This window comes from Ovis canadensis, chromosome 1 (genome assembly GCF_042477335.2).
Source record: "Ovis canadensis isolate MfBH-ARS-UI-01 breed Bighorn chromosome 1, ARS-UI_OviCan_v2, whole genome shotgun sequence".
Classification (NCBI taxonomy): domain Eukaryota; kingdom Metazoa; phylum Chordata; class Mammalia; order Artiodactyla; family Bovidae; genus Ovis; species Ovis canadensis.
In genome coordinates, this window is record NC_091245.1 from 35,038,207 (window position 1) to 35,064,046 (window position 25,840).

A 25,840-nucleotide genomic window follows, 5' to 3' on the forward strand; every position below is an offset into this window, starting at 1 on the left:
GTGCCAAGCATTGTATATTGTCATTTAATTTTCACAACCCTAAGTATATGTTATTAATTCTTTTTTGTACATGCGGAGAAAGGGGCTGGGGAGTCATTTTTCCAAGGTCACTCAGCTGATCAGAAGAGAGGCCATTATTTAAACCAAGGGTGCATTTGCGAAGTTCACGCATACAGTACGCAGTGTCACTAAATGATTTAATTGTAAACATCTATTTTCTGGAGATTCTGTGCTTACATCTGCTTATGCTTCAGGCTCACCAGGAGAACCTTAAAAGTAAGGATTCTCAGGCCCCACTTTAAAACCATTGAGCAAAAGTCAGATGGGCCCCAGAAAGTGCTGTTTTCGAAGGCCCTCTAGGTGATAATGCAGTTGTTGTTCAGTCGCTCAGTCATGTCTGATTCTTTGTGATCCTATGGACCACAGCATGCCAGGTTTCACTGTCTTTCACCCATCTCCTGGACTTTGCTCAAACTCATGTCCATTGAGTCAGTGATGCCATCCAGCCATCTCAGCAGTGGTTCTCATCATTTGGGCTGCACCCCAGAGCATCTGCTCCGGGAGGTCTGGAGTGCAGCCCGAGAATGTGCCTTTCTAGTAGGTTCCCAGTTGCCGTTCATGCCGCCACTGGGGAACCTGCTTTGATAATACCAGGCTGATGCAGCAGGTGAAAATGAGGGAACAGAGTGAAGTGGAGGGGACAGGAGAGTTAGCACTCAGAAGGCAAATGCTAATACAGTTTCCTTAAGTCCTTGAGGTTTTAATTGATTCTGACCAACTGTTTTAATTCAGAAATAGGAAGGGAGACTTTGAAGTGGGTTTAAAGTCAGATAGCTGGCATCAGTTCCCAGCTTCACCACTTATGAAAGCTCTGGGATCCAGTTTTTCCAGCTGAAAAATGGCACTGCTCATAACTGCCTCCCAGACATTTCATAAATGGAGTCTCAGTCTCCATCTCTTCCCTTTCCACTTACCTTAGGAAAGAATCGTGAAATCCCAAAGGCTTCACTTTTAGTCTTTAGTTCAGGAGGTTTCTTCAGGCAGTGGAAGCCAGCTCTAGTATGAATTCATTTTGTGAATGAGTTAGGCCTGATATAGTTGGTATCTCTTCTGACATATTTTCCTGCTCCTTCATTGTCCCCAAGAGCATATGCAAGGTGGAAAAATGGTAGAATCCTGGAGCATCTGTTGGGTAGACTGCTAGCTCATGGCCTGGAGTGTTGGCTCTGGGGTGAAAGCAGTATCAGCCTTCGTTTGGAGAGGGAGGCTAGGGTTACTAAGCAGAATCTTACTGAGGGAATTTGCAAGCACATTTGGAAGACTGTCATTTTCCCAGAAAGGAAGAGTAGAGCTAATAGCAACATCCGGGCTTTGGGAAACAAAAGGAAATGAGTTTTACAAGCAGAGCAACTAGATCTTAACTCCAACCCTGCTATTTATTTGAAGTGGAACTCAAACATGTTATAAGTCCATCCTATATCTTGGTTTCTTCATCTACAGTATGGGGATGACCTCTGCTCCCTCACAGGCTTAATAAAAGACTTTAAATGATATAAGAAGCATAAAGCATATTGTATCATGCTTGGATCACAGTTGGTACTTAATGCAATGTGGCCCCTTCCATTATTTGCTTCTATATAACTTCATCTCTGTGGGGAAAAAGAGGAAAATAAAATACTTAAGGAAAGTCAGTTAAGTGCCTTGCAGTATGCTAGGCTCTTTTATATTCATCATCTTACTCATTTCTGCATAGCTTTCCTTTTGTGTACTGTTCTCCCCAGATTATATAACTTAACCACATAACCTAAATTTTTATAGCTGGTAAATGTTCAAGTGGATTTGAATGCTAGTATGTCTAAATTCAACACCTGTGCTCCTTCCATCATATCTCCCTGAGCAAGGAACCTGGGACAGCATGCATCTAAGGAAGGAGATGCAGGTGATTTGGGTATGACCTTTCTGGCTAGAAAAAGTTTTAATACTTTTGCCTTGTTTTTCTAGTTCCTTAAGGATGTGAGCTGTTGGAAAATATTAGACATTTATTTATGGGTTCTCTTCCTAAGTAAGGGATAGCAGAGGTGCTGTTCCTAAATTCCTCAAGTAAGCCATGGTGCCATGGTGCCATGTAGATGAGGATGAATTCAAAGATGTTCTCCACAGTATTATTTATAAAAAGAATGGTTAGAAATGACAGTGTTGAATTTTATCTGAGCCCTGTGCTCCTAGAAAGCTGGTTTACAAATGCCCCCAAGCTTTGTGTTCCAGGAAATGGCAGCTGCAGAGAATTGTCCTTCCCTATGTGACTTGGATAAGACTCATGGGTGGCTCCTTTGTTTACTTCCAACAAGGCCAGACACAGACCCTCCGCATTCCTGTTCTTTGCTTTATGAATGATTAGCTGCACTGCATGTCCCCACTGATCATTTAGAACAAAATACAGGTTTACCCATACATTGTGCTTCCTCAGGCCCCTGACCTTTGGCCCACCATCAGCCTGAACCAACCAACATACAGCCCTCCTTAAGAGTCTCATATAAGTGTTCTCCAGAGGAACAGATGAATAGGGTACATGTGGATAAGAACATGTACATTTTATAATGCAGTTATAGAGGCTGGCAAATCTCAAGATCTGCAGGGTAAGTTGGCAAAGTGGAGACTCAGGAGAGCTGATGGTGTAGTTTCATTCTGAAGATGGCAAGTTGGAGACTCAGGAAGAGCTGGTGTTTCATTTCAAGTCCGAAGGCAGGAAAAAAGCCTATGGCAAATTGAAAGGTTTTCAGGCAGAAAGGATTCTGTCTTAGTGGGGGTTGGAGGCAGGTTGAGGAATGCATCAGCCTTTTTGTTCAATTCAGGTCTTTAACTGATTAGATGAGGCCCACCCACATTAGGGAGGGCAGTCTTCTTTATTCAGTCTGCTAATTTAAATGTTCATCTCATCCAAAAACTCCTTCACAGACATACCTAGAAAAACATTTCATCAAATATCTAGGCACCCTGTGGCCTGGTCAAGGTAACATGGAAAATAAACTATCATGGGTCCCTCCCCAAAAATATACTGGCCTCAAGGTAAAACACTCTATCTACCCTCTAATCACACCACTCTTTCTTGCCTTTTCCATATACTTTATTCTTTCTAGCCTTGTTTACTCTATAAAAGACATACAATTTATGTGTAACTCTTGGGACACTTAACAGATTTTATGGTTATAATATTCTCCTTATTGCAGTAAATTTTCCTCCCCTATTGCAAAAGCCCCTTTACCCCCTTAAAATAATCCATACTAAGTCTCTCCTAGTGATCACCCACCTAGAGCCAGACATCCTGGAGTGCTAAGTCAAATGGGCCTTAGGAAGCATCACAATGAAAAAGCTACTGGAGGTGATGGCATTCCAGCAAAGCTATTTTATATCCTAAAAGATGATGCTATTAAAATGCTATACTAGGTATGCCAGAAAATTTGGAAAACTAAGCAGTGGCCACAGACTGGAAAAGGTCAGTTTTCATTCCAATCCCAAAGAACGGCATTGCAAAAGAATGTTCAAACTACCATACAGTGGCACTCATCTCACGCGCTAGTAAAGTAATGCTCAAAATTCTCCAAGTGAGGCTTCAATAGTATATGAACTGAGAACTTCCAGATCTTCAAGCTGGATTTAGAAAAGGCAGAGGAACCAGAAATCAAATTGCCAATATCCATTGGATGATAGAAAAAGCAAGAGAATTCCAGAAAAACATGTACTTCTGCTTCACTGACTGCACTAAAGCTTTTGACTATGTGGATCACAACAAACTGTGGAAAATTCTTCAAGAGATGGGAATACCAGACCACCTTACCTGCCTCCCGAGAAATCTGTGTGCAGGTCAAGAAGCAACAGTTAGAACTGGACATGGAACAACAGACTGGTTCCAAACTGGGGAAGGAGTATGTCAAGGCTGCATATTGTCACCCTGCTTATTTAACTTACATGCAGAGTACATCATGAGAAATGCCAGGCAGGATGAAGCACAAGCTGGAATCAAGATTGCCAAGAGACATATCAATAACCTCAGATATGCAGATGACACCACCCTTATGAGAAAAAGCAAAGAGGAACTAAAGAGCCTCTTGATGAAAGTGAAAGAGGAGAGTGAAAAAGCTGACTTAAAACTCAGCATTCAAAAAACTATGATCATGGCATCTGGCCCCATTACTTCATGGCAAATAGATGGGGAAACAATGGAAATGGTGAGATAGTTTATTTTTGGGGGCTCCAAAATCACTACAGATGGTGATGGCAGCCATGAAATTACAAGACCCTTGCTGCCTGGAAGAAAAGCTATGACCAACCTAGACAGCATATTAAAAAGCAGAGATATTACTTTGCTGACATAGTCAAAGCTATGGTTTTTCCAGTAGTCATGTATGGATGTGAGAGTTGGACTATAAAGAAAGCTGAGCACCGAAGAATTGATGCTTTTGAACTGTGTTGTTGAAGACTCTTGAGAGTTCCTTGGACTGCAAGATCAAACCAGTGTATCCTAAAGTGAATCAATCCTAAATATTCATTGATGCTAAAGCTGAAGCTCTAATACTTTGGCCTCCTGATGTGAAGAACTGACTCATTGGAATAGACCTTGATGCTGAGAAGGATTAAAGGCAGGAGGAGAAGGGGACAACAGAGGATGAGCTGATGGGATGGCATCACTGACTCAATGGATGTGAGTTTGAGCAAGCTTCAGGAGTTGGTGATGGACAGGGAAGCCTGGCCTGCTTCAGTCAGAGTCGGACAAAATTGAGCGATTGAATTGAAGTGAAGCCTCTCCTAAGTAAATTTAGATCTGTTTTTAATTTGACAGAAACAAACTAAGTTTCTGAAACTAAGGGCTTAGTTAAATAATATGGCACATCCGTATTACAGAATGATACATTTTGAAAAAGAATATACTCACTGATGAGTAAAGAGGTCTGTGACATACTGCTGAGTTAAAAAGGCAAACTATAAAATTGCATACTTGTAATATCCCTTGTTCATAAAAGTAAACATGTATGTATGGTATGTACATGTTTGTTCAGTTGTGTCTCTTTTCAAGACTGTGGACTTTAATATGCCAGGCTGCTCTGTTCATGGGATTTCCCAGGCAAGAATACTAGAGTGGGTTGCCATTTCCTCCTCCAACAGATCTTCCCAATCCAGGGATCAAACCTGTGTCTCCTGCATTAACAGGCAGATTCTTTACCATTGAACCACTGGTACCTTAATATATTGGTAGGGTATTCTCTATGAGTTTCAGGGGTAGTTATCTCTGGGAAAAGGAAATAAGTGGAAAATTTTTTCTGCTGTCTTTTTGTAGTCTTTGAATTGGCTGTAAGGAATTTGTATTATCTTTGTAAACTAGAGAGAAAAAAAAAGCACAGTATTTCTACATATTATATTTCTGCATAATAGCTTTGTGATCTTGATTTTTGTTTAAAAAATAGTCGACTCTGGCTATGCAAGCTAGGGCCTGGTGGATTAACCTCATAGACACCTCCCCACACCCACCTCATAGATGTCCACCCTTGTTTACCTTCCAGAGGCTACACAATCCCAAAACTCTCTGCCAAAGGTAGAATCCTGCACAGTTTGTCTGTTTCTCCTCCCGACCCAAGGCACTGAAGCCTGTTCGGAATCTGGGCTGGCTCCCTCTGCACCCAGTTCCCCCTCTGGGAATCATCCCTGTGGCCATTGTGAAAGGATGAGATGGCCAGTGACACCTCTGGGCTCTGAGCCAGCCTTCCTTTTGGGCATGGTCTGTTCAATCTCCCTGGTCCTGTGTCCAGAGAATGAGACTTTGAAATGGAGAAATTAGATTTTGTTTTATTTACAAAGCTTAAAGTTGCATCTTCCTATCACTTCAGCATTTTCCCCAAAATCTCCACGGGCCTTCTCCCTTCCCAACATACACACTGGATGAGCCAGATGGAGACTTAAAAGACATTAAGTTAGAGCATTATGTTTGGAAACCTTTCCTGCTAAATTCCCATGGTGACACGGTTGAGGGCTTCAAGGATTTTACTCTGACATTTGGCTCAGTGCCAACCTGGCATATTCCACTCCTGCTTGTGGGTCCTTCAGTGCCAGCATCTTTGCTCACTCAGAATGAGGTCACTGTCTTTGTGGTTGAATAGTGGACACTTTCTACTCTTCACTTTTTGTTCTACAGCACAGCCTTAGAGCTTGATGCTGGGCAGAGGGAAGGCAAAAGGAGAAAGGGGTGGCAGGGGATGAGATGGTTAGATAGCATCACCGCCTCAATGGACATGAATTTGAGCAACCTATGGGAGGTAGTAGAGGACAAAGGAGCCTGGTCCATGAGGTTGCAAAGAGTCCAACATGACTTAGAGACTGAACAACAGCCTTACAGACCTACAGTTTTCCAGCCCCAGATTACCATCACTTCCCTGTAGAGTACCTTCCCATCACAGTTTCTCACTATGGATTAAGTTCGAGATTAGAACCCCTGAACCTCAGCCCCCAGATCTGGATGTCTCATAGATGTCAGGGCTAGGGCATCCAGCACTCTGGGGCATTTCCTCTCTAGTTAAACCAAATTAGATTTATGTGTTGATTCCATTTGGGGGAAAAAAAAAAAGTCCTGGTTTTTGGAAAAAAGTTTAAAAACCACAGCAACATTCTGTTTATTCATATATTTTAGATGTTTCTAAACTTTGGTAATAAAAGAATCTAACTTCTTAGAACACAACAACAAACTCAGCCCTTTTTGCCTTTATGTGCAGTGTTTCTCTTTGTAGCTTGGCTATTGAAATAAAATAGCTATTCAACAGCTGTTAAATTGAGTTCTTCATAACAGCTTCCCCTTGCCCAGCTGAGTTCACCGTACATTCCCCTCTCCTTCTTTATATGTATATTTGTATGTCTGTATCTGCATTTATATTCCCTTGAAGGATCTCAAGACCCTGAGACCCTGGTCTTTTAATATTGTCTGAGTATTGTTGAGTTTTGCTGTTAAACCTGACCAAAGGGACACGCTGTCATCTGCTTTCCATATTCTGTCTGGTAAATGGTTGGTTGTCAGGACAACAGCATAGAAGGTGGAGGGTCATTGATAACCACATGAATTCTTTAAACAAATGTGATGAGAGCAAATTCCAGGGTGTGCTTTAGAGCCATAAAAGAAGAGGAAAGGTTTCAGACAGGTCCTTCCTTTTACAGATTTGATACTCCCTTAAACATTAGCTTCACTTGTAGGTGAAAAATCCTGAATCAAGGCACTGCCCTTGTTGGACAGTATGCTTGTCCTTCCAGCATTTTAAACAGGGCTTGAACAGCACCCCAACTTGAGTACCTGTGCTCTTGACCGAAGCCCCAGGACAGCACTGGGGTTCCCTGTTGTGTCTCTGCAATAGACTGAGTAAATGTCCAAGACATATTGTAGAAATGAATGATCTCAAGTCCTCCCAGTGTTGGTTTTCTGATTTATATCTGCAAAGAAAATCAGTATCCAGAGACTTTAAGTAGCTTTGTCCAAGGCCCTTAAAAGTCTGAGGGTGGGAATGGACACAGAACTAGAACCTGATTTCATCCTGACTCCTAAGACCACTCTTTTCATTATAGCATACTGACTCACTGCAAAACTTACTAGCTAACTAAATAAATAAGGAATAAACATTTTAAAATGACAGAACACTCCTAAGATATAGTATATGGTTTTCAAAACAGGAGTGGAAAACCTTTTTTTCAAGGTAAAATCATTGGGGGAAAAAAGGAATAGTATGTAATTTACTATTCATTGAAAATAAGCAATTAATTCTGCCCTCCAGGGTGAATTTATGTCTCACTTATTTGCACATGAAAGTACAAGATTGGCTTCATTTATATGAAACTAAGACATCTGGTTGGGAAGTGAAAAATTTGGTCAATTACCTGAATCATGTTTGGTCTACATGATAGAAAAGCCCCAGATGTCTTCAGATCACCAGATGTTTGATGATGTGTGGTTAACACTGGACCCACCAACTAACTTCTTCACGTGAGAGCTTGCTGTTTGTTTTCCCCATTGTTAGAAGGCTGTTAGCATTTTGTAAACCAGCAGTTTGCTAACAGGAGTCTAGACTAGAGTCCGACTATGGCCCCTGGCAAGGTGTTCACTGGTGTGTGATAGGATGAGAAAATAAATCCTGTAAAAGGAAATATATTTAATTTTAAGAAAATGTCCTTTATGTTGAGGTCATCCCCTTTCTCTTCTTTTCAGAGATAGAGCATTGTGACAAATGATCGCAATTCTAGGATTTTTTAAAAATAAATCCAGGAGACTAAATAAAAAGTTGAGAAGCCTGTGTCAGTCCCCAATTTTTTCTTTATATGATTTTTATTTTTTTACTGAATTATGCAAAGAGAAAATAAAACTTGCCAGACCACAGCACAGCTAATATCTTCAGCACAATGACAGCTAAAATAGTTTCATATGCTTCCTGAATTTGCCTTCCCCTAGCAATAGGGGAAGTCTCCACGGCAGAACTGTATGCCTGGGTTTTAAAATCATTGGTCATCTTAACAGTCAAGTGTTTCACTGACAATCATAATTTTTCCTTTTGAAGCAAACATTTGGTCCTTAAAGTAACTCTGAGGGGAACACCTTCAGCGCTTTTAAAACATTTCACTCTGGAGACATACCATGGAGACACAGCCATGGGGAGACACTTTTTGTGCTGGAAAACTGGACTCCATTACTGTGAATATTTTAACAGATTTTCACAGTTTCTCCGGTTTGTTCTCATAAACCCAAAAGCATATATCTCCACATGCCCTAACACTGAGGCTCTCTCCCCAGCTTTATAATCTCAGCCAGAATGAACTGAGTAACCACTGTGTCAGGCAGTACCTATACACTTGCAATTCAGAGTCACAATAACCATGACATCTACATTTATTAAACATTTCCCATGTGGCAGACAGAATCCTGAAGTACTTCTATATGTATCACCTTGTTTGACTCTCAACCACTTTGGGAGAAAAATATTCAATAGCATGATTGTAGCCTTTTTAAAAATGAGGATATTGCAGCAGGGAAATTGAATCAGTTGCCCAGGTCACAAGCCCTGTGATTGGTAAAGCCAGGATCCTCACCCAAGCCTGCCCACCTCCTAACCTGACCTTCCGAGTGCTCTGCTAAACCAAAAGAGCTCTGCCCTCAAGGTGGTTAGAATCTAAAATAGGAGAAGGAAGCAAAAGGGGGGGGAAAGCCATTATGTAGAACAGAATGATGTAATTCCAAGAAACATGCTGTGGGATTGTAGAGGAAAGACTGATTAATTATGATCTACCCAGGAAAGGCTCTTTGGAGGTGGCCTTAGGCTAGGTGAGGGCAAAATAGGGCATCAGCAATTATCTAGAGAATTAGGTCACTGTGGGTGTCAAAGTGGATGATTTCAAGCTAAAAAACTGCACTTTATGCTCTGAATAGTTTAGAATTGGCTGCCTACACTGCTGGAATCCACTGGACTTTTGCCAACTCTCCTGTTCTCCCTGTGACTTAGACCCTGGCTTAGGTGAGCTTCCTGCTTCAGTTAGGGTTGAGGCAGGATGGGAGTATGGAGAAGTGGAGGAAGCCTGTCTCTGGTTGGGAGCCCTAGGGTTCATTCTAGACTCTACTACCACAGAGAATGACGCCAGGGAACCCACCTTCCTCCCTGATTCAGTGTTTTCTGCTGTAACAGGAATATGCTAAAGTTGATGGTCCCTAATGGCCATTTGAAGTTCTGAGTCTCTGTCTTTGGAATTTGCCTAGGAGAGAAAAGGAAGGATCTAGATGGATCAGCATGCTGAGATTTCATGTTCCTGGACATGACCCACTTGGGAGCCTCTTGTGAAATGAAGCTTCCTCCTGTTATATCCATGACAGTCAATATATTCTTGAGATCATCCTCTCTGGCTCTGTATCTCCCACCTTGAATCTATGTGGTATAGTAGGAAGATCTCCGACTTTGGAATCTGAGAATCTGGATTGAAACCCAGACCATGTCCCTCATCAGAGAGATGAGTTTCAACAAATGGTGTAACCTTTCAGTTGTGTTTATTTCTACAATTGTAACATAGTGATTCTGGGCTTCCCTGGTGGCTCATACGGTAAAGAAGGGAAAGGCGAAGATACACCCATCTGAATGCAAGAGTTCCAAAAAATAACAAGGAGAGATAGGAAAGCCTTCTTAAGTGAGCAATGCAAAGACATAGAGGAAAACAGTAGAATGGATAAGACTAGAGATCTTATAAAGAAAATTGGAGATATCAAGGGAACATGTCATACAAGGATGGGCATGCCAAAGTACAGAAATGGTAAGGACGTAACAGAAGCAGAAGAGATTAAGAGGAGGTGGCAAGAATACACAGGAGAACCAAACAAAAAAGATCTTCATGACCTGGATAACCATGATGGTGTGGTCACTCACCTAGAGCCAGATATCCTAGAGTGTGAAGTCAAGTGGGCCTTAGGAAACATCACTATGAACAAAACTAGTGAAGGTGATGGAATTCCAGCTGAGCTGTTTCAAATCCTAAAAGATGATGCTGTTAAAGTGCTGCACTCAATATGCCAACAGATTTGAAAAAACTCAGCAGTGGCCATAGGACTGGCAAAGGTCAGTTTTCATTCTAATCCCAAAGAATGTTCAAATTACCACACAGTTGTGCTCATTTCTCATGCTAGCAAGGTATGCTGAAAATCCTTCAAGCTAGACTTCATCAGTATATGAACTGAGAACTTCCAGATGTACAAGTTGGATTTAGAAAAGTCAGAGGAACCAGAGATCAAATTCACTGTATCATAGAGAAAGCAAGGGATTTTCAGAAAAATATCTACTTCTGTTTCATTGACTATACTAAAGCCTTTGACTGTGTGGATCACAGTAAACTGTGGAAAATTCTTCAAGAGATGGAAATACAAGACCACCTTACCAGTCTTCTGAGAAACCTGTATGCAGGTCAAGAAGCAACAGTACTGAACATGGAACAACAAACTGGTTCAAAATTTGAGAAAGGAGTACAGTACATTGTGCAAAGTGCCAGACTGGATGAATCACAAGGTGGAATCAAGATTGCCAGGAGAAATACCAGCAGCCTCAGATATGCAGATGACACCACTCTTCATGGCAGAAAACGAAGGGGAACTGAAGAGCCTCTTGATGACAGTGAAAGAGGAAGTGAAAAAGCTGGCTTAAAACTTAGCATTCATGGCACCTGGTCCTATCACTTGATGGCAGATAGAAAGGAAAAAAAGTAGAAGTAGTGACAGTTTTTTTCTTGGGCTCCAAAATCACAGCAGATGGTGACTGCAGCCATGAAATTAAAAGACATTTCCTCCTTGGAAGGAAAGCTATGACAAACCTAAACAATGTACTTTGGGGTTGCAAAGAGTTGGATATGACTGAGTGACTGAACTGAACTGAAACAATGTATTAAAAAGCAGAGTCATTGCTTTGCCAGCAAAGTTCTGTATAGTTAAAGCCATTGTTTTTCCCGTAGTCATGTACAGATGTGAGAGTTGGCCCATAAGGAAGGCTAAGTGCTGAAGAATTAATGCTCTCAAATTGTGGTGCTGGAGAAGACTCTTGAGAGTCCCTTGGACTGCAAAGAGATCAAACCAGTCAATCCTAAATGAAATCAAACCTGAATATTCATTGGAAGGACTGATGCTGAAACTCCAATACGTTGGCCACCTGATGTGAAGAGCCAACTCATTGGAAAAGACCCTGATGCTGGGAAAGATTGCTGGCAAAAGGAGAAGGGCGAAACAGAAAATGAGATGTTTGAATAACATCACCAATTCAATGGACATGAATATGAGCAAATTCCATAAGATAGTGAAGGACAGGGAAGTCTGGAGTGCTGCAGTCCATGGGGTCACAAAGAGTCAGACGTACCTTAGCTGCTGAACAACAAACATGGTGATTCTAATACTAGCCTCACAGGTTTGTTGCTATTACTGAAGTGGATAGCAACTGAGCAATGCCAAGAACAGTAACTGAGAGTCCATCAGTTCAGTTCAGTTCAGTTGCTCAGTCGTCTCCGACTCTTTGCGACCCCATGAATCACCGCACGCCAGGCCTCCCTGTCCATCACCATCTCCCGGAGTTCACCCAGACTCAACGTCCATCTAGTCCGTAATGCCATCCAGCCATCTCATCCTCAGTCGTCCCTTTCTCCTCCTGCCCCCAATCCCTCCCAGCATCAGAGTTTTTTCCAATGAGTCAACTCTTCTCATGAGGTGGCCAAAGTACTGGAGTTTCAGCTTTAGCATCATTCCCTCCAAAGAAATCCCAGGGTTGATCTCCTTCAGAATGGACTGGTTGGATCTCCTTGCAGTCCAAGGGACTCTCAAGAGTCTTCTCCAACACCACAGTTCAAAAGCATCAGTTCTTTGGTGCTCAGCCTTCTTCACAGTCCAACTCTCACATCCATACATGACCACAGGAAAAACCATAGCCTTGACTAGACGGACCTTAGTTGGCAAAGTAATGTCTCTGCTTTTGAATATGCTATCTAGGTTGGCCATAACTTTTCTTCCAAGGGGTAAGCGTCTTTTAATTTCATGGCTGCAGTCACCATCTGAAGTGATTCTGGAGGCCCCAAAAATAAAGTCTGACACTGTTTCCACTGTTTCCCCTTTGAAAAATAGGCATTAGTATTATTAGGATATTTATCTTCCTACATGTAAGTCATATATGCCACTTCTTGGCTTATTGACCTACAGTGGCAGTTGCTTGTTAGAACAAGTGCAAACTCCTTGGCCTAGTGTCCATCTTGCCTTCCTCAGGCTCACTTAGCTGTAAGACCTGGGGCTTTCAACCTATAACTTGACCACCATCCACTTCTTGAATCTGACTTGACCAGGCAAGGAGAGTTTGAGAGCCTCTGTTTCATTCAGGATGACGCAATGACGTGTCACCATAGCATCACCGTACCTAGTGAGAGCCTTGGACCTGCTGGTCAGTCATTTTCTGGGCACGTGTATACATCTTAATACATTACATTGTGCAAGAGTTAGATGAGAGTGTATTACTTGTGGGATTATATAAGGAAACATGTTCCTCATCTCAGTAGCATTGAAGAATTAACCTTCAATCCTGTCTCTGCTCTTGACTGTCCCAACTACTGATATTCAGCCTTGTGTGTGTGTATAATCTTTCTAAGTTAGTTGATCGCAACTTTATGTTCTTTCTAAAAGAAATCTATAAATTCAGTTGAATGAACATTCTTGAGAATGTGTGTTCTAGAAAACACTGCTGGCTGCTGCGGGGAGGGGAAATGAATGCAGAGATAAATACAATTGTCTTTGAGCTGTTCTCTAATAGGAGGGAAGGAAAGAGAAACAGGGAAAAGACAAAACATAACGTAAGGGTTATTCAAAGCTTGATTTAAAATATATTGTATGTTTATTGAGTAAACACCTACTATGAATCAGAATAGAATGGTAGGGATATAGCAATATGAAAAAGAGAGTCCAAATCACAAGAGAGCGTACGGTATTGGAATAGTTACAAGATATAACTCAGAAGAGGTATTGGTTGTGAATAGTGTCTATGAGGGCAGAGATCCTCATCTCTCTTGTTCCTTAATGCATTTTTGTCATGACAACAATGCTTGGCACATAGTAGGTATTCAGTAAACATTTCTTTAATGACCAATGAATGATGAGGCTATCATCAGAAAATTATTAAATCAGTAATTTAAAATACAGTTTAATTCCTAGTTGAAACAAGGTTATTTTTAGCAGGGAAATGAACAACTTCTCGTTTCAGAAGATGTCTTTCAACAGGTGGCAGGACATGTCACGTTTGAGTTTTTCATTACTTACTCTGAGTGAATAGTTGTAGGCATGTGTACTTCCCATTTGGGAGCAAGAATTACTGGAATGTTGTTCAGTGAGTCTTGTATCAGTTTTGGTTCCAGGTCTAGAAAGCCCCCTGAACCAACCTGCCTAGGTGCAATCTCTGTAGGAGAATTTTGGTGCTAGATATGGCTGAAGCCCCTGATTCTGTCAGTTCTTTTAAAAATAAGTATCAATAGCCAATCTACTGGCAGCCTTAAGCAAATAATGGTATTATGTTTTGATAACTTGAGGCCTCGTGGTTCACATAACTTTGGACCTCTACCAGAATTGGACCAGGTCTTTACAAATCTTTGGAACTATCCCAGCTCATAGCTTGCCCATGTGAAACAACAAAGTCATAGAAACCACCACACTCTTTTGAAGTAATTCCCAGCCTGTTGTTTGAGAGTTGCATGTTCCTGTGTTTTGTTCTCCCATCACAAAACCAGATTGAAAGTGGATTCAATCTGAAAGTCCTCAGAGACCCACTCTGCAGGCAGGGCAGGATGTCACTTAGCACTGTCCTGGTTGATCCGGTTGGCCTGTTGACCTTGGCAAAAATGAGCAGGGAGGGGTCCAGTGCCAAGCACAGAGGAACCAGGGTCACATACCACCCACGCCCAAACCTCTCTCTGACATTTGCACGGGCTTTGAGCCAGCTCTCCCCTTGGGTTTCATCTCATGTTTGTAGGAATACAAAGGAACACTGAACCTTCCAGTTAATATGACACCCCGCCCCCACCTCCCCCTTCCTGGAGAGGATAACAGTTCTGTTGACCATTATAATGCATTTTCTGTCTCCCAGCAATCCACGCAGTCATTAATTTCTGCTGCTGACGTCAGGAAAGAGGATTATGTGTGTGTCTGAAACTGTTCCCAAAGTGCTCATTAGTCATAGATAATTGAAAAACTGGTAGAGGAAGATTTGGTGTAATAGTAGCCCCTGCCTATGCAGAGACTGTAACCACCAGCTAATTGTAGGCCCCAGTTTGTGACCCTCAAACCGACTCTGCCCATCAGAATGGGAATCAGTGGACAGAGGGGCTCAAGAGCCCTCAAAGTAATTGCTTTTTTACACCCCAAGGTGAGGGTGTGTTCATGGGGAAAGCAGCCAACCAGATCAAGAAAGTAAGTAAAATGGACTAGGGTTTCTCCCCTGCCTTCAAGCTGAGGAGTACTGTTTGGAAAAAGTGTGCAGAATTCTCCTGATTTTAATCTTGCTTTTATTTTAACTTAACCAGTTTACTTTGATCACAGAAGAAGTTCAAGGCCAGGTACAGATGAAGCACAAGTGGCAGAAACAAGGGCCCACCCTGGATCCCAATCCCCACTGTAACAATATTCTGTGCTTTTTTTCTAGGACTTTTCTGGAAGTGTGTGTGCCTACATTTCTGTATTCTTTAAGAGAATTCATAAGTGGGAGCATACTCTGAATACCACTCTGCATCTTGCCATTTTCACTTGATTTATCTTGGACTCCCTTCCAAATTCATACCTTAATTCTTCCTCATTCATTTGAATGGTTATGAAGGATGCTGCTGAATGCATGTGCTCTAATTGACTCATCCTGCACAGATTTAAGGGGGAAACGCCTTCAAAAATATTACACAAAAAGCACATGTTCCAGGTAGAATAATTAGAAAGTATAGGTTAGTAAAAAGAAAAAAGTCATAATTCCTCTATCCAGAGAAAACTTGTTCTCTGTATTTTCCCCCTAGGAATGTATTTCTACAAGTAAGTCCATCTACATCTTTGTTGATGTCCTTAACAAGAATTCATCTCTACATAATGTTTCCCAGCCTGAAGTTCCTTTTCTAGTGTTTCTCACTGCAGATTTATCTTCTTAAGTAATAAATATAAGAGTTCAAAGTCACTACTCATCAGGCCACATGGCCTTAGTTGGCCCCACCTGAGGTCCCCCACTGCCTTTCTTGTCCAGGCTGCCACTATTCTCTCCTCCCTGGTGCCCGTTTTGGCAACATGTGAAAGCCTCAAACACCCCATGTGCCCCTCCAGGCTCCCTCCAGGGAGTTCGCTTTTCGCTCTAATGGCCTCCATCTCCCCAAGCACTGAAACGAGCAATCTGCCACCTGTCTTTCTAAACCAGGCTCAAATGTCACCTTCATCTTGATTTCCTGTTCTTTCCCGGGCTACCCTCACTGTCCCTCCTCGGTGCTCTGGGACCAACATGCACATTCCACCCTGAAAGCATTTTCCCTATGGTCTAGAGAGACTTGGTTTGCTCAGACTACTGTGTGAGCCTTCTGAGGTCAGAAGCTCCTCATTGAATCTATATTACTCATTCCCCAGCACCTAGATCTGGGCACAGGACAGTCGAAAATATCTGGGGCCATCCTCATTATCTTTGTTCTTGAAATGTCTGCTAAAATGAGTGAATAAACAGTTGAGTGAAGAAGGGAAGAGACTGCAAATGCTGGGGCTGTGAAGTTCTCATTAAGTCTGGGAAAACCGATATGGGGATTAATTGAATTTTATGGTGAAAGAAGAGCGAAAGGAAGATTATTTCCGGAAAAGTTGTCAAGACACACTAAAGCCTACTCTGACAGCTCCTCTGGTTCCCAGTGTACCTCTGGCTGATAAAGTGTGATCTCCTGGGATGCCTTCTTAGAGGTCCCCACCTGTTTCTATCATCCCATCTTATACCAAGCTGTTTCTCTTTGGGCTCCAGCTAAACAAAGCTTCTTCCTGCTTGGGGTCCAGGGAAATGATTTCTGAAGGCTGTGGTTCCAATTCACAAGAGGATGTTAATCTTCGTGCATATTTATTTTTGTTCTTAGACCACGGAATTGAGGAGAAAGCCTGGCTCACCGTGTTAGTTCAGGTTCTTTGGAAGCAGATGCTGAGATAGATTTGGGTATATAAGATGGTTAATGGGGGTTGCCATCTGTGAAAGAAAGGGGATTGTAGTAGAATTGGGCAGAGGGTGAATTCAAATGTGATGAAGTCTGATGAGACCTTGGCTCACCGGGCAGAGCATCCTGTTCTGGAGTGAGTGGTGCACAACAGAGCCCTCTGCTCCCATTCTGTTGAGTCTCCAGTTGCGGCCATACTGGAAAAGTCATCACCTTATCTGATGACCTTAAGGAACTGGCAGTTAGAGGCTGTCTGCTGACCTGACTGCCCACTGGACAGCATGTCCCTGCTCAATGGGAATCCAAGTGGTGATGGCTCCCTATCTACCAGACTGCCCGCCATTTCTCACTCCACAAAATCTCCCGTATCTGCCTCTGTTTCTGCATCTCACTTGCCAGTAACCTTAATGAACGCCCTTCTCTATTCTCTGGTTACTGAGAGAGCTTCACTACTGTTTTTCCTTACATCATTCTGTCCACTTCCAGAGAGATCTTTAAAAAGATGCAAATCCATGTCTGTGAGTCTGGGTTGTTGTTTTTCAGTCATTGAGTCACATTCAGCTCTTTGCGACTCCATGGATTACAGCACGCCTGGCTTCCCTGTCCTTCACTATCTCCCAGAGTTTGCTTAAACTCATGTCCATTGAATCGGTGATGCCGTCCAACCATCTCATCCTTTGTCTCCCCTTTCTCTTCCTGCCCTCAATCTTTTCCAGCATCAGGGTCTTCTTCAATGAGTTGGCTCTTCACATCACATGGCCAAAGTATTCGAGCTTCAGCTTGGAGTCTGGGTACTATATTCAGTGTCTTGTTGTTGTTGTTGTTCAGTTGCTCAATCATGTCTGTCTCTTTGCAAACCCACGGACTACAGCATGCCAGGCTTTCCTATCACCAACTCGCGGAGCTTGCTCAAACTCATGTCCATTGAGTCGGTGATGCCACCCAACCATCTCATCCTCTGCTGTCCCCTTCTCCTTCTGCCTTCAATCTTTCCCAGTATCAGGATCTTTTCCAGTGAGTTGGCTCTTCACATCAGGTGGCCAAAGTATTAGAACTTTAGCATCAGTCCTTCCAATGAAAACTCAGGACTGATTTCCTTTAGGATTGACTGGTTGGATCTCCTTGTAGTCAAAGGGACTCTCAAGAGTCTTCTCCAACACCACAGTTCAAAAGCATCAATTTTTAGGCACTCAGCCTTCTTTATGACCCAATTCTCACATCCATACATGACTACTGGAAAAACCATAGCTTTGACTAGACGAACCTTTGTTGGCAAAGTAATGTCTCTGCTTTTTAATAGACTGTCTAGGTTTGTCATAGCTTTTTTTCCAAGGAGCAAGCATCTTTTAATTTTGTGGCTGCAGTAACCATCTGCAGTGATTTTGGAGCCCAAGATAATAAAGTCTCTCACTGTTTCCATTGTCCCCATCTATTTACCATGAAGTGATGGGACCAGATGCCATGATCTTAGTTTTCTGAATGTTGAGTTTTAAGGCAGCTTTTTCACTCTCCTCTTTCACTTTCATCAACAGGCTCTTTAGTTCCTCTTTGCTTTCTGCCATAAGGGTGTTGTCATCTGCATATCAGAGGTTGTTGATATTTCTCCCTTCAATGTTGATTCCAGCTTTTGCTTCATCCAGCCCATCATTTTGCATAATGTACTCTGCAAATAAGATAAATAAGCAGGGTGACAATATACAGCTTTGACGTACTCCTTTCCCAATTTTGAATCAGTTCGTTGTTCCATGTCTGGTTCTAACTGTTGTTTTTTTGACCTGCATACAGGTTTTGCAATATCTTGTAATAAACTATAATTAAAAAGAGTAGAAAAAAGAATATATGTATATATAAAACCAAATCACTTTGCTGTATATCTGAAACTGGCACAATATTGTAAAACAATTATGCTTCACACACACATGCAAAAGCGAACATTCATTCACCTCACTCCCAGGCTTAGCTCTTTCAGAAACTTACAGCAATCTTTGTGATAAATTGAGACACCATCATCTGAATTTCCGCATGTACCTCTCCAACCTCCTCCACCCACTTCTAGGCCCCACCCCAGCTTCTATACCAGCTTACTCAGCCCTGTTGGTGGTCTCCTCTCTTTCTTGGCCTTTGCTCAAAATGCTGCCTCTACTGGGAAGTCTGCTTATACTCCTCCAGCATGTCATTTGAATCCAGATCTTCTGACTGCAAGCCCAGGGCTCCCTCTGCATCTCATCAGCCAATGTTCCTTTCTAAATTACTGTCCAAAAGGCTTGGAAATGTACCCCACCCAGCTAACTCTTTTTCTTTCCTGGACTTTTTTTTTTTTTCATTGAAAATTGCAGGCTTTGTGCTTGTGAGGATTGAGGATGAATAGAAGTTCCCATTTTGACCCTCCTACAAAAATTCACCCTTTAAAAAGAAATCTGAATATAGTGCACATGATTTATACATGGGCCACTTTTTAAACACATGTAATGTTTGTTCTACAAATACTTCTCTTGATTCCTTCCTTCACCTAGAAGCTGCACTGAAATGTAAAGAACAGGAGCACAGGGTTGGTATCCATCAGACTGGAATCCATGCCCGTGTTGCAACACTGTAAGTCATGTGATTGTGGTAAATTTACTTTCCATTCATAAATTTGATTTTCCCCATCTGTCTGCACAATGAGGACAAATTAGAATAGTACTCACATAGGGAATGTTCCCACAGTAACATAGGGTTTCTGTGACAATGAAGTGAGAAAATGTGATATATCGTTAAGATGGTCCCCAGCGTAGAAGTGCTCAGTGAATGGGAATGCTCTTTGGTATGTACTGGATACTAGACAGAGTGACATGATCTAGACAGTGTCCAGAGCCAGACTGTCCACACCCAAGGGTGTTACTTTCCTCCAAATTCCTGCTGGCTGTGCATTCAAAGCAGACTAGAGATTCTCTGGGCCCCCCACCCCATCATTTGAGTATCTGGACCTTATCCTTCAGTCCAGTGCTGTCCAATAGAAATATAATGTGAAAGTGAAGTCGCTCAGTCATGTCTGACTCTTTGTGAGCCCTGGGCTATAGCCCACCAGGCTCCTCCGTCCATGGGATTCTCCAGGCAAGAGTACTGGAGTGGGTTGCCATTTCCTTCTCTAGGGGATCTTCCCAACCCAGGGATCGAACCAAGTCTCCTGCATTGCAAGCAGATGCTTTAACCTCTGAGCCACCAGGGAAGTGCAATATAATGTGAGCCACATATGAAATAAAAAATGTACATGTAATTTAAAAAATTAATACTTATTATTATTTTTTACTTTGGGCTGAGCTGTGTCTTCGTTGATGTGTGGGCTTTTCTCTAGTTGTGGCAAGTTGGGGCTACTCTCTCGCTGTGGTGCATGGGCGTCTCATTGCAGTGACTTCTGTTGAAGAGCATAGGCTCTAGGGCGTGAGGGCTTTAGTAGTTGTGACACATGAGCTTAGTAGCTGCAGCACACAGGCTCTAGAGTGCAGGCTCAACAGTTGTGGCGCACGGACCTAGTTGCTCCGAGGCATATGGCATCCCCCCGATCAGGGATGGAACCCATGTCCCCTGCATTAGCAGGTGGATTCTTTACCACTGAGCCTCTAAGGAAGCCCTGAAATTTAACATTTTCCAATAGCCACTTTAAAGAAAAAAAAAACATAGGTGAGATTAATTTTAATAAGTTTTATTTTACCTACCATATCCAAAGTATCATTTTAATATATAATTGATCTAAAAATTATTAATGAGATATTTTACATTCATTTCCTCATACAAAATCTTTGACATCTGATGTGTATTTTCTAATTAGTTCCTCCCAATTCAGACTCTAAATTTTCACTGTGAATACTTGATTTAGATTTCTCGAATTAATGTTGAAAAATCGATTTTGCTAGTTGTTCCAAGAGTACTTAAAAGTTTTTCAGTAATTGAATTGAGTATCAGCTTTGAAATTAAAATGGAAATTAATTCAGATGAAATTAATTTAGCACCTTAGTTACTCCAGCCACATTTCAGAAGTTCCACCCACATATGCCTAATGGCTCCCATACTAAACAGTGAAGCTGTAGAGGCCATGCAGTGGGTTCAGTCTTCTCCTGCTTTCTTTTCTTAGCTAAACTTTTTCCAAATTGGAGAAAATTTGAAAAATGGATACAAAATGGTATTGTAGAGGTGGTTTGTTTTTGGTTACAGGAGATTGGTGAGCCATTCACCTTCTGCCTCCCTCTAATTCCCACTCTTACATCTGTCCCCAGGAGTCCTGAAGCGCCTCTGTTCATCCCTGGAACTCCATGAAACAGTTAACAAGTGGTGGGAATCTTAGCACTGAGCAAATGGCACCCATTCAGACTCTTAGAGCCCTGAAGCTCAGAAAGATCTAGCATATATAGAGGTCCAGCTCCATACCCTCCTTATTTTATAGAAATAGTTACTGTAAATTCTTTGGCAGAACAAGGGTTGTGGGAGGCAGGGGGCACTCAGCCTCTGCTAAACACCTGGGAGCAGATGGATCACTTCATTCTCTTCTGCCTTGCATGGTTGTCTGTGTCCTGATCTCTTCTCCCTAACTAGGTTGGGGTTAAGGACTGCCTTTTACTGTGCTGTGGCGCCTACACAAAGCAAGACAGTCAATAAATTCTTAACTGAAGGCCTGGCTGACTGCAGGAATTCAAGGTCACTTGAAATATCAGGGTCAGTGCATTGCACAACTCCAAAGAACACCATTCAAACTGTATTCTGATTGTGCAAGTAGCAGCCTTGTGAAGTCTGCAAGGTTTAAGCTGGGCTCTCATTCCCAACCGAGATGAACTTCTAAGAAATTCTTTATTGGAACAAAATAATTTCCTTCCTTATCTTCTGACAGGAAGCAACTACATAAGTAAATTTTCTTAACTTCTTGGAAATATACATTAATCAGGGAGTATGTATGGATATGAGATTATGTGGTGTGTGTATAATATATGCTGGGCTGCTATGTTACGAAGCACGTTTGGAACAGTTTGACCATTTCAACCTTGTCTCCAAGTGGCCACTGTATTTGTATCTTTTGAAATTTCCCATGAATGGAATCTTTCTCTGATTTGAAAGATGCCTTAGAGCTCTTGGCTTTGTAAAGCACTCTAGAGCGTGACCTTTGGGAACCAAGCTCATACACCTAAGTCACCAAATGAGCACAAGGACTCTTTGTAGCTGCATGGTTTCTATCTTCATGAAGTTGAGAAAAGGCAGAGGAGAGGGGAGGGGTCCAAGAGGTTCTCTTAAGAAAACTCTCTCTTTGCTTTTGTGTTTTTCAAGCTGACAGGTGTTTATTTTTTCTCCTGTCTACCCAGGAAACCAAGTGCTGCCTCCTGGAGCTTCTCTTGGAAGTGGGCTCACACCAGAGGCAGCAAAGGACCTTGGCCTTCCTCCTGGAATTGCAGTGGCAGCCTCACTAATTGATGCTCACGCAGGAGGACTAGGTAATGTCTTTCTCCGTGTCACCACTAGCACTATGTTCCGTCACTCTCTAGGATTGAACACACTGCTTTTCTATTTTTAAAGCAAAGATTGAGAGCTAGTGATTCTAGTTAGAGAAGAAAGCCTTTTTACACTTAAGCATATGTATAGAATTATAGAACTTTTCATCAACTGTAGAATTAATTTATAATTTTATCAGTTTACCCATACAAACTAATAGAAAAATGATATAAATAAATACCTGGATGGCTCTTTGGTTTACTGAAAACTTGATAAAGATATGTTAACTTCCAACTAGTATGTATGACAATGGTGTACTTAGCTGTACTACTGTTTTCTACACATATTCCAAAGCCCTTGCAAATCTAATTTTATTTTTGTAATATATTTGGCTTATATCCCATGTCCAGTTACTTGGGTATATTCCTGATTTAATCTTTTAAGTAAATCTATAACCTGGCATGCTTGTATTCATTTATTCATTCATCAAAGAACCAGTGAACACTTGTGTCCCAAGCATGGTGCTAGGAAACAATGAATTAAAAAAAAACAAAACACAAGGTTTCATCCACCAGTGGAAGGCAGACAATGAGGCAAAGTTTACCGTAAAGTGTGATGACTCTCTCCTCTTCTTCATTCTCATTGCAGTTCTTTTTTTTTTAGGGGGGAGTGGATTTTTCATAGTCTCAATATTTCTTACTTCAACTATAGACAAACTTTTTTTTTTCCCTAGCCTTTCTTTCTAACAGTGTTTCTTTTTAAATTATGGTTCAAACTTCTTAAGATCAATTTAGGAGATCATGACCATTAGATTTTCAGAACAGAATGGACTGACCAGAGGAGAACTTTTTTTGTAGACCATACATTTCCACTGCAGTTTTATGTATTTGCATGTGTACAGTGCTCCATAATGAAAGTGAATTTCTTACTATAGATTACCATAAAAAAACTTTGAAAAATATTTTAGTCCATACTTCATATTACAGTCAAATTTATCTATCAAATGCTTACATCAAACTGCACTCACAGACCTCTGTCTTTACATTTTTATTTCCATGTCTTTCAACATGTGTTTCTCTGCCTGGGGATGACTCATCCTCCACTTTGCCACTAGCTAACTTCTACTCTAAGTTGAAGACCATCTTAGATGCTTTATCCTCTGTGTAGCCTTCCATGGACGACGCTTCCATTTATATCTAAATTCCCTAAGCTGTCTTTCTTTCATCGCTTTTACCTACCACTATGGAAGAAGTGATTGTGTTGTAATTGCTGTTTTATCTGCTTGTCTTTCCCACTAGACTGTAAACTCCTTGAAGGCATGGGCATTGTATTATTCATCCTGTATAACCTATGCTCAGCCCTGTTTCTGGTTCTCACAGGAGCTTGATAAATTTATTAAATGAATATAGTCCCATTAGGTCAAGAATAAGATAAAAATGGTCCTAAACTGTAGAGTGAAAGTTAATGTTTCCTTACACAGCAGATTATTAAGCAATGTCTAGTCTTCCGCATGGTCTTTGGAGTTTCAGAGCAGAAGAGGTATCTGCAAAAATGCCTGTTTTATTTATCTTGATGTGTTCAGCATTCAACACAGTGCCTGAGAAATAGTAACAAGCCAATAATGCATGTGCATTGGACAATATTGATTATAGGCAAGGGTGTTTCCTTCCCTTTTTAATGTGGGCAGTGTGCTCTTTTGATTGGAATGTCATGATTTGTTTTCTAATAACAGGCACAAAGAAAACTTGTGGTCTAGACAGACATAGAGTGTTCCTATATCCTGGTAATCCCTACCTCTCATGTCCTGCTTGAGGCAAGGGAAGCCTCCTCCATCAAGCTTTTTCAGTTATCTTGGGGCAACAGTCTCAGTCATCCGCCTGCACCCCAGGAGGCAAGGACTTGACTTGGACCACCACGTGCTGAAAGAAAAAGGGCTACACTTGGTAACATTCAGAACTCTGGTTCCCTTGTCAGTTTTCCAGACCTCTCTAAGGAACAAACCCAAACCTGCCTTCTCACTTCTGCCCAGGGCTCACTATACCCTTTAGGAGAGGAGGCTGTGTCCTGTGTGGTGCCTGGTACTTGAAGACACTCAGAGTCTAAGTTGACCTGCACTGAGAGGATTCCGGGCCATGAAATGAGCACCCACACATTTTCCTAAACCAGAGATAGTCAGTGGCAGAAATTTTACCCTTAGAAGCTTTCATTTTGGTTGCTCAGTCGTGTCTGACTCTTTGCAACCCCATGGACTGCAGAATACCAGGCCTCCCTGTCCATCACCAATGCCTGGAGCTTACTCAAATTCATGTCCATCAAATTGGTGGTGCCATCCCACCATCTCATCCTCTGTTATCCCCTTGCCCTCCTGCCTTCAATCTTTCCCAGCATCAAGGTCTTTTCAAATGAGTCAGTTCTTTGTATCAGGGGACCAAAGTTTTGGAGTTTCAGCTTCAACATGGTCCTTCCATTGAATATTCAGTCAGAACTGATTTCCTTTAAGATTGACTGGTTGGATCTCCTTGCCGTCCAAGGGACTCTCAAGAGTCTTCTCCAACACCACAGTTCAAAATCATCAGTTCTTTGGTGCTCAGCTTTCTTTATAGTCTCTAAGACTAGACATTGCTTAATAATCTGCTGTGTAAGGGGGAAACATTAACTTTCACTCTACAGTTTAGGACCATTTTTATCTTATTCTTGACCTAATGGGACTATATTCATTTAATAAATTTATCAAGCACCTGTGAGAACCAGAAACAGGGCTGAGCATAGGTTATACAGGATGAATAATACAATGCCCATTTATAGTCCCAACTCTCACATTTCACATCCATACTACTGGAAAAACCATAGCTGTGACTAGATAGATCTTTGTTGGCAAAGTAATGTCTCTGTTTTTTAATGTGCTGTCTAGGTTAGTCATTGCTTTTCATCCAGGGAGCAAGCATCTTTTAATTTTATGGCTACAGTCACCATCTACAGTGATTCTTGAGCCCCCCAAAATAAAGTCTCCCACTATTTCCATTGTTTCCCCATCTATTTGCCATGAAGTGATGGGACCAGATGCCACGATCTTAGTTTTCTGAATGTTGAGTTTTAAGCCAGCTTTTTCACTCCTCTCTTTCTCTTTCATCAAGAGGCTCTTTAGTCCTTCTTCACTTTCTGCTATAAGAGCGGTGTAATCTGCATATTTGACCTTGTTGATATTTCTCCTGGCAATCTTGTTTCCAGCTTGTGCTTCATTCAGCCCAGCATTTCACATGATGTGCTCTGCATATAAGTTAAATAAGCAGGGTGACAACATACAGCCTTGACATACTGCTTTCCCAATTTGGAACCAGTCTGTTGTTCCATGTCCAGTTCTTACTGTTGCTTCTTACCTGCATACAGATTTCGCAAGAGACAGGTCAGATGGTCTGGTATTCCCATCTCTTAAAGAATTTTCCACAGTTTGTTGTGATCCACACAGTCAAAGGGTTTGGCATAGTCAATAAAGCAGAAGTATATGTTTTTCTGGAACTCTATTGCTTTTTCAATGATCCAGTGGATGTTGGCAATTTGATCTCTGGTTCCTCTGCCTTTTCTAAAAGCAGCTTGAACATCTGAAGGTTCGTGGTTCATGTACTGTTGAAACCTGGCTTGGAAAATTTTGAGCGTGTGAGATGAGTGC

The 25,840-nt window shown here is 41.7% G+C and overlaps 1 protein-coding gene across 18 annotated transcripts in view; it reads left to right on the forward strand.

Annotated features, from left to right (window-relative positions):
• Positions 1 to 25,840, forward strand: part of FGGY (FGGY carbohydrate kinase domain containing) — a 510,923-nt gene that overhangs the window by 238,694 nt on the left and 246,389 nt on the right. For all 18 annotated transcript variants that reach the window (XM_069592908.1, XM_069592919.1, XM_069592895.1 and 15 more), the window contains one exon: positions 22,047 to 22,175. In XM_069592908.1, coding sequence (XP_069449009.1) covers positions 22,047 to 22,175 — 129 coding nt within the window. The remainder of the gene's footprint in view (positions 1 to 22,046; positions 22,176 to 25,840) is intronic.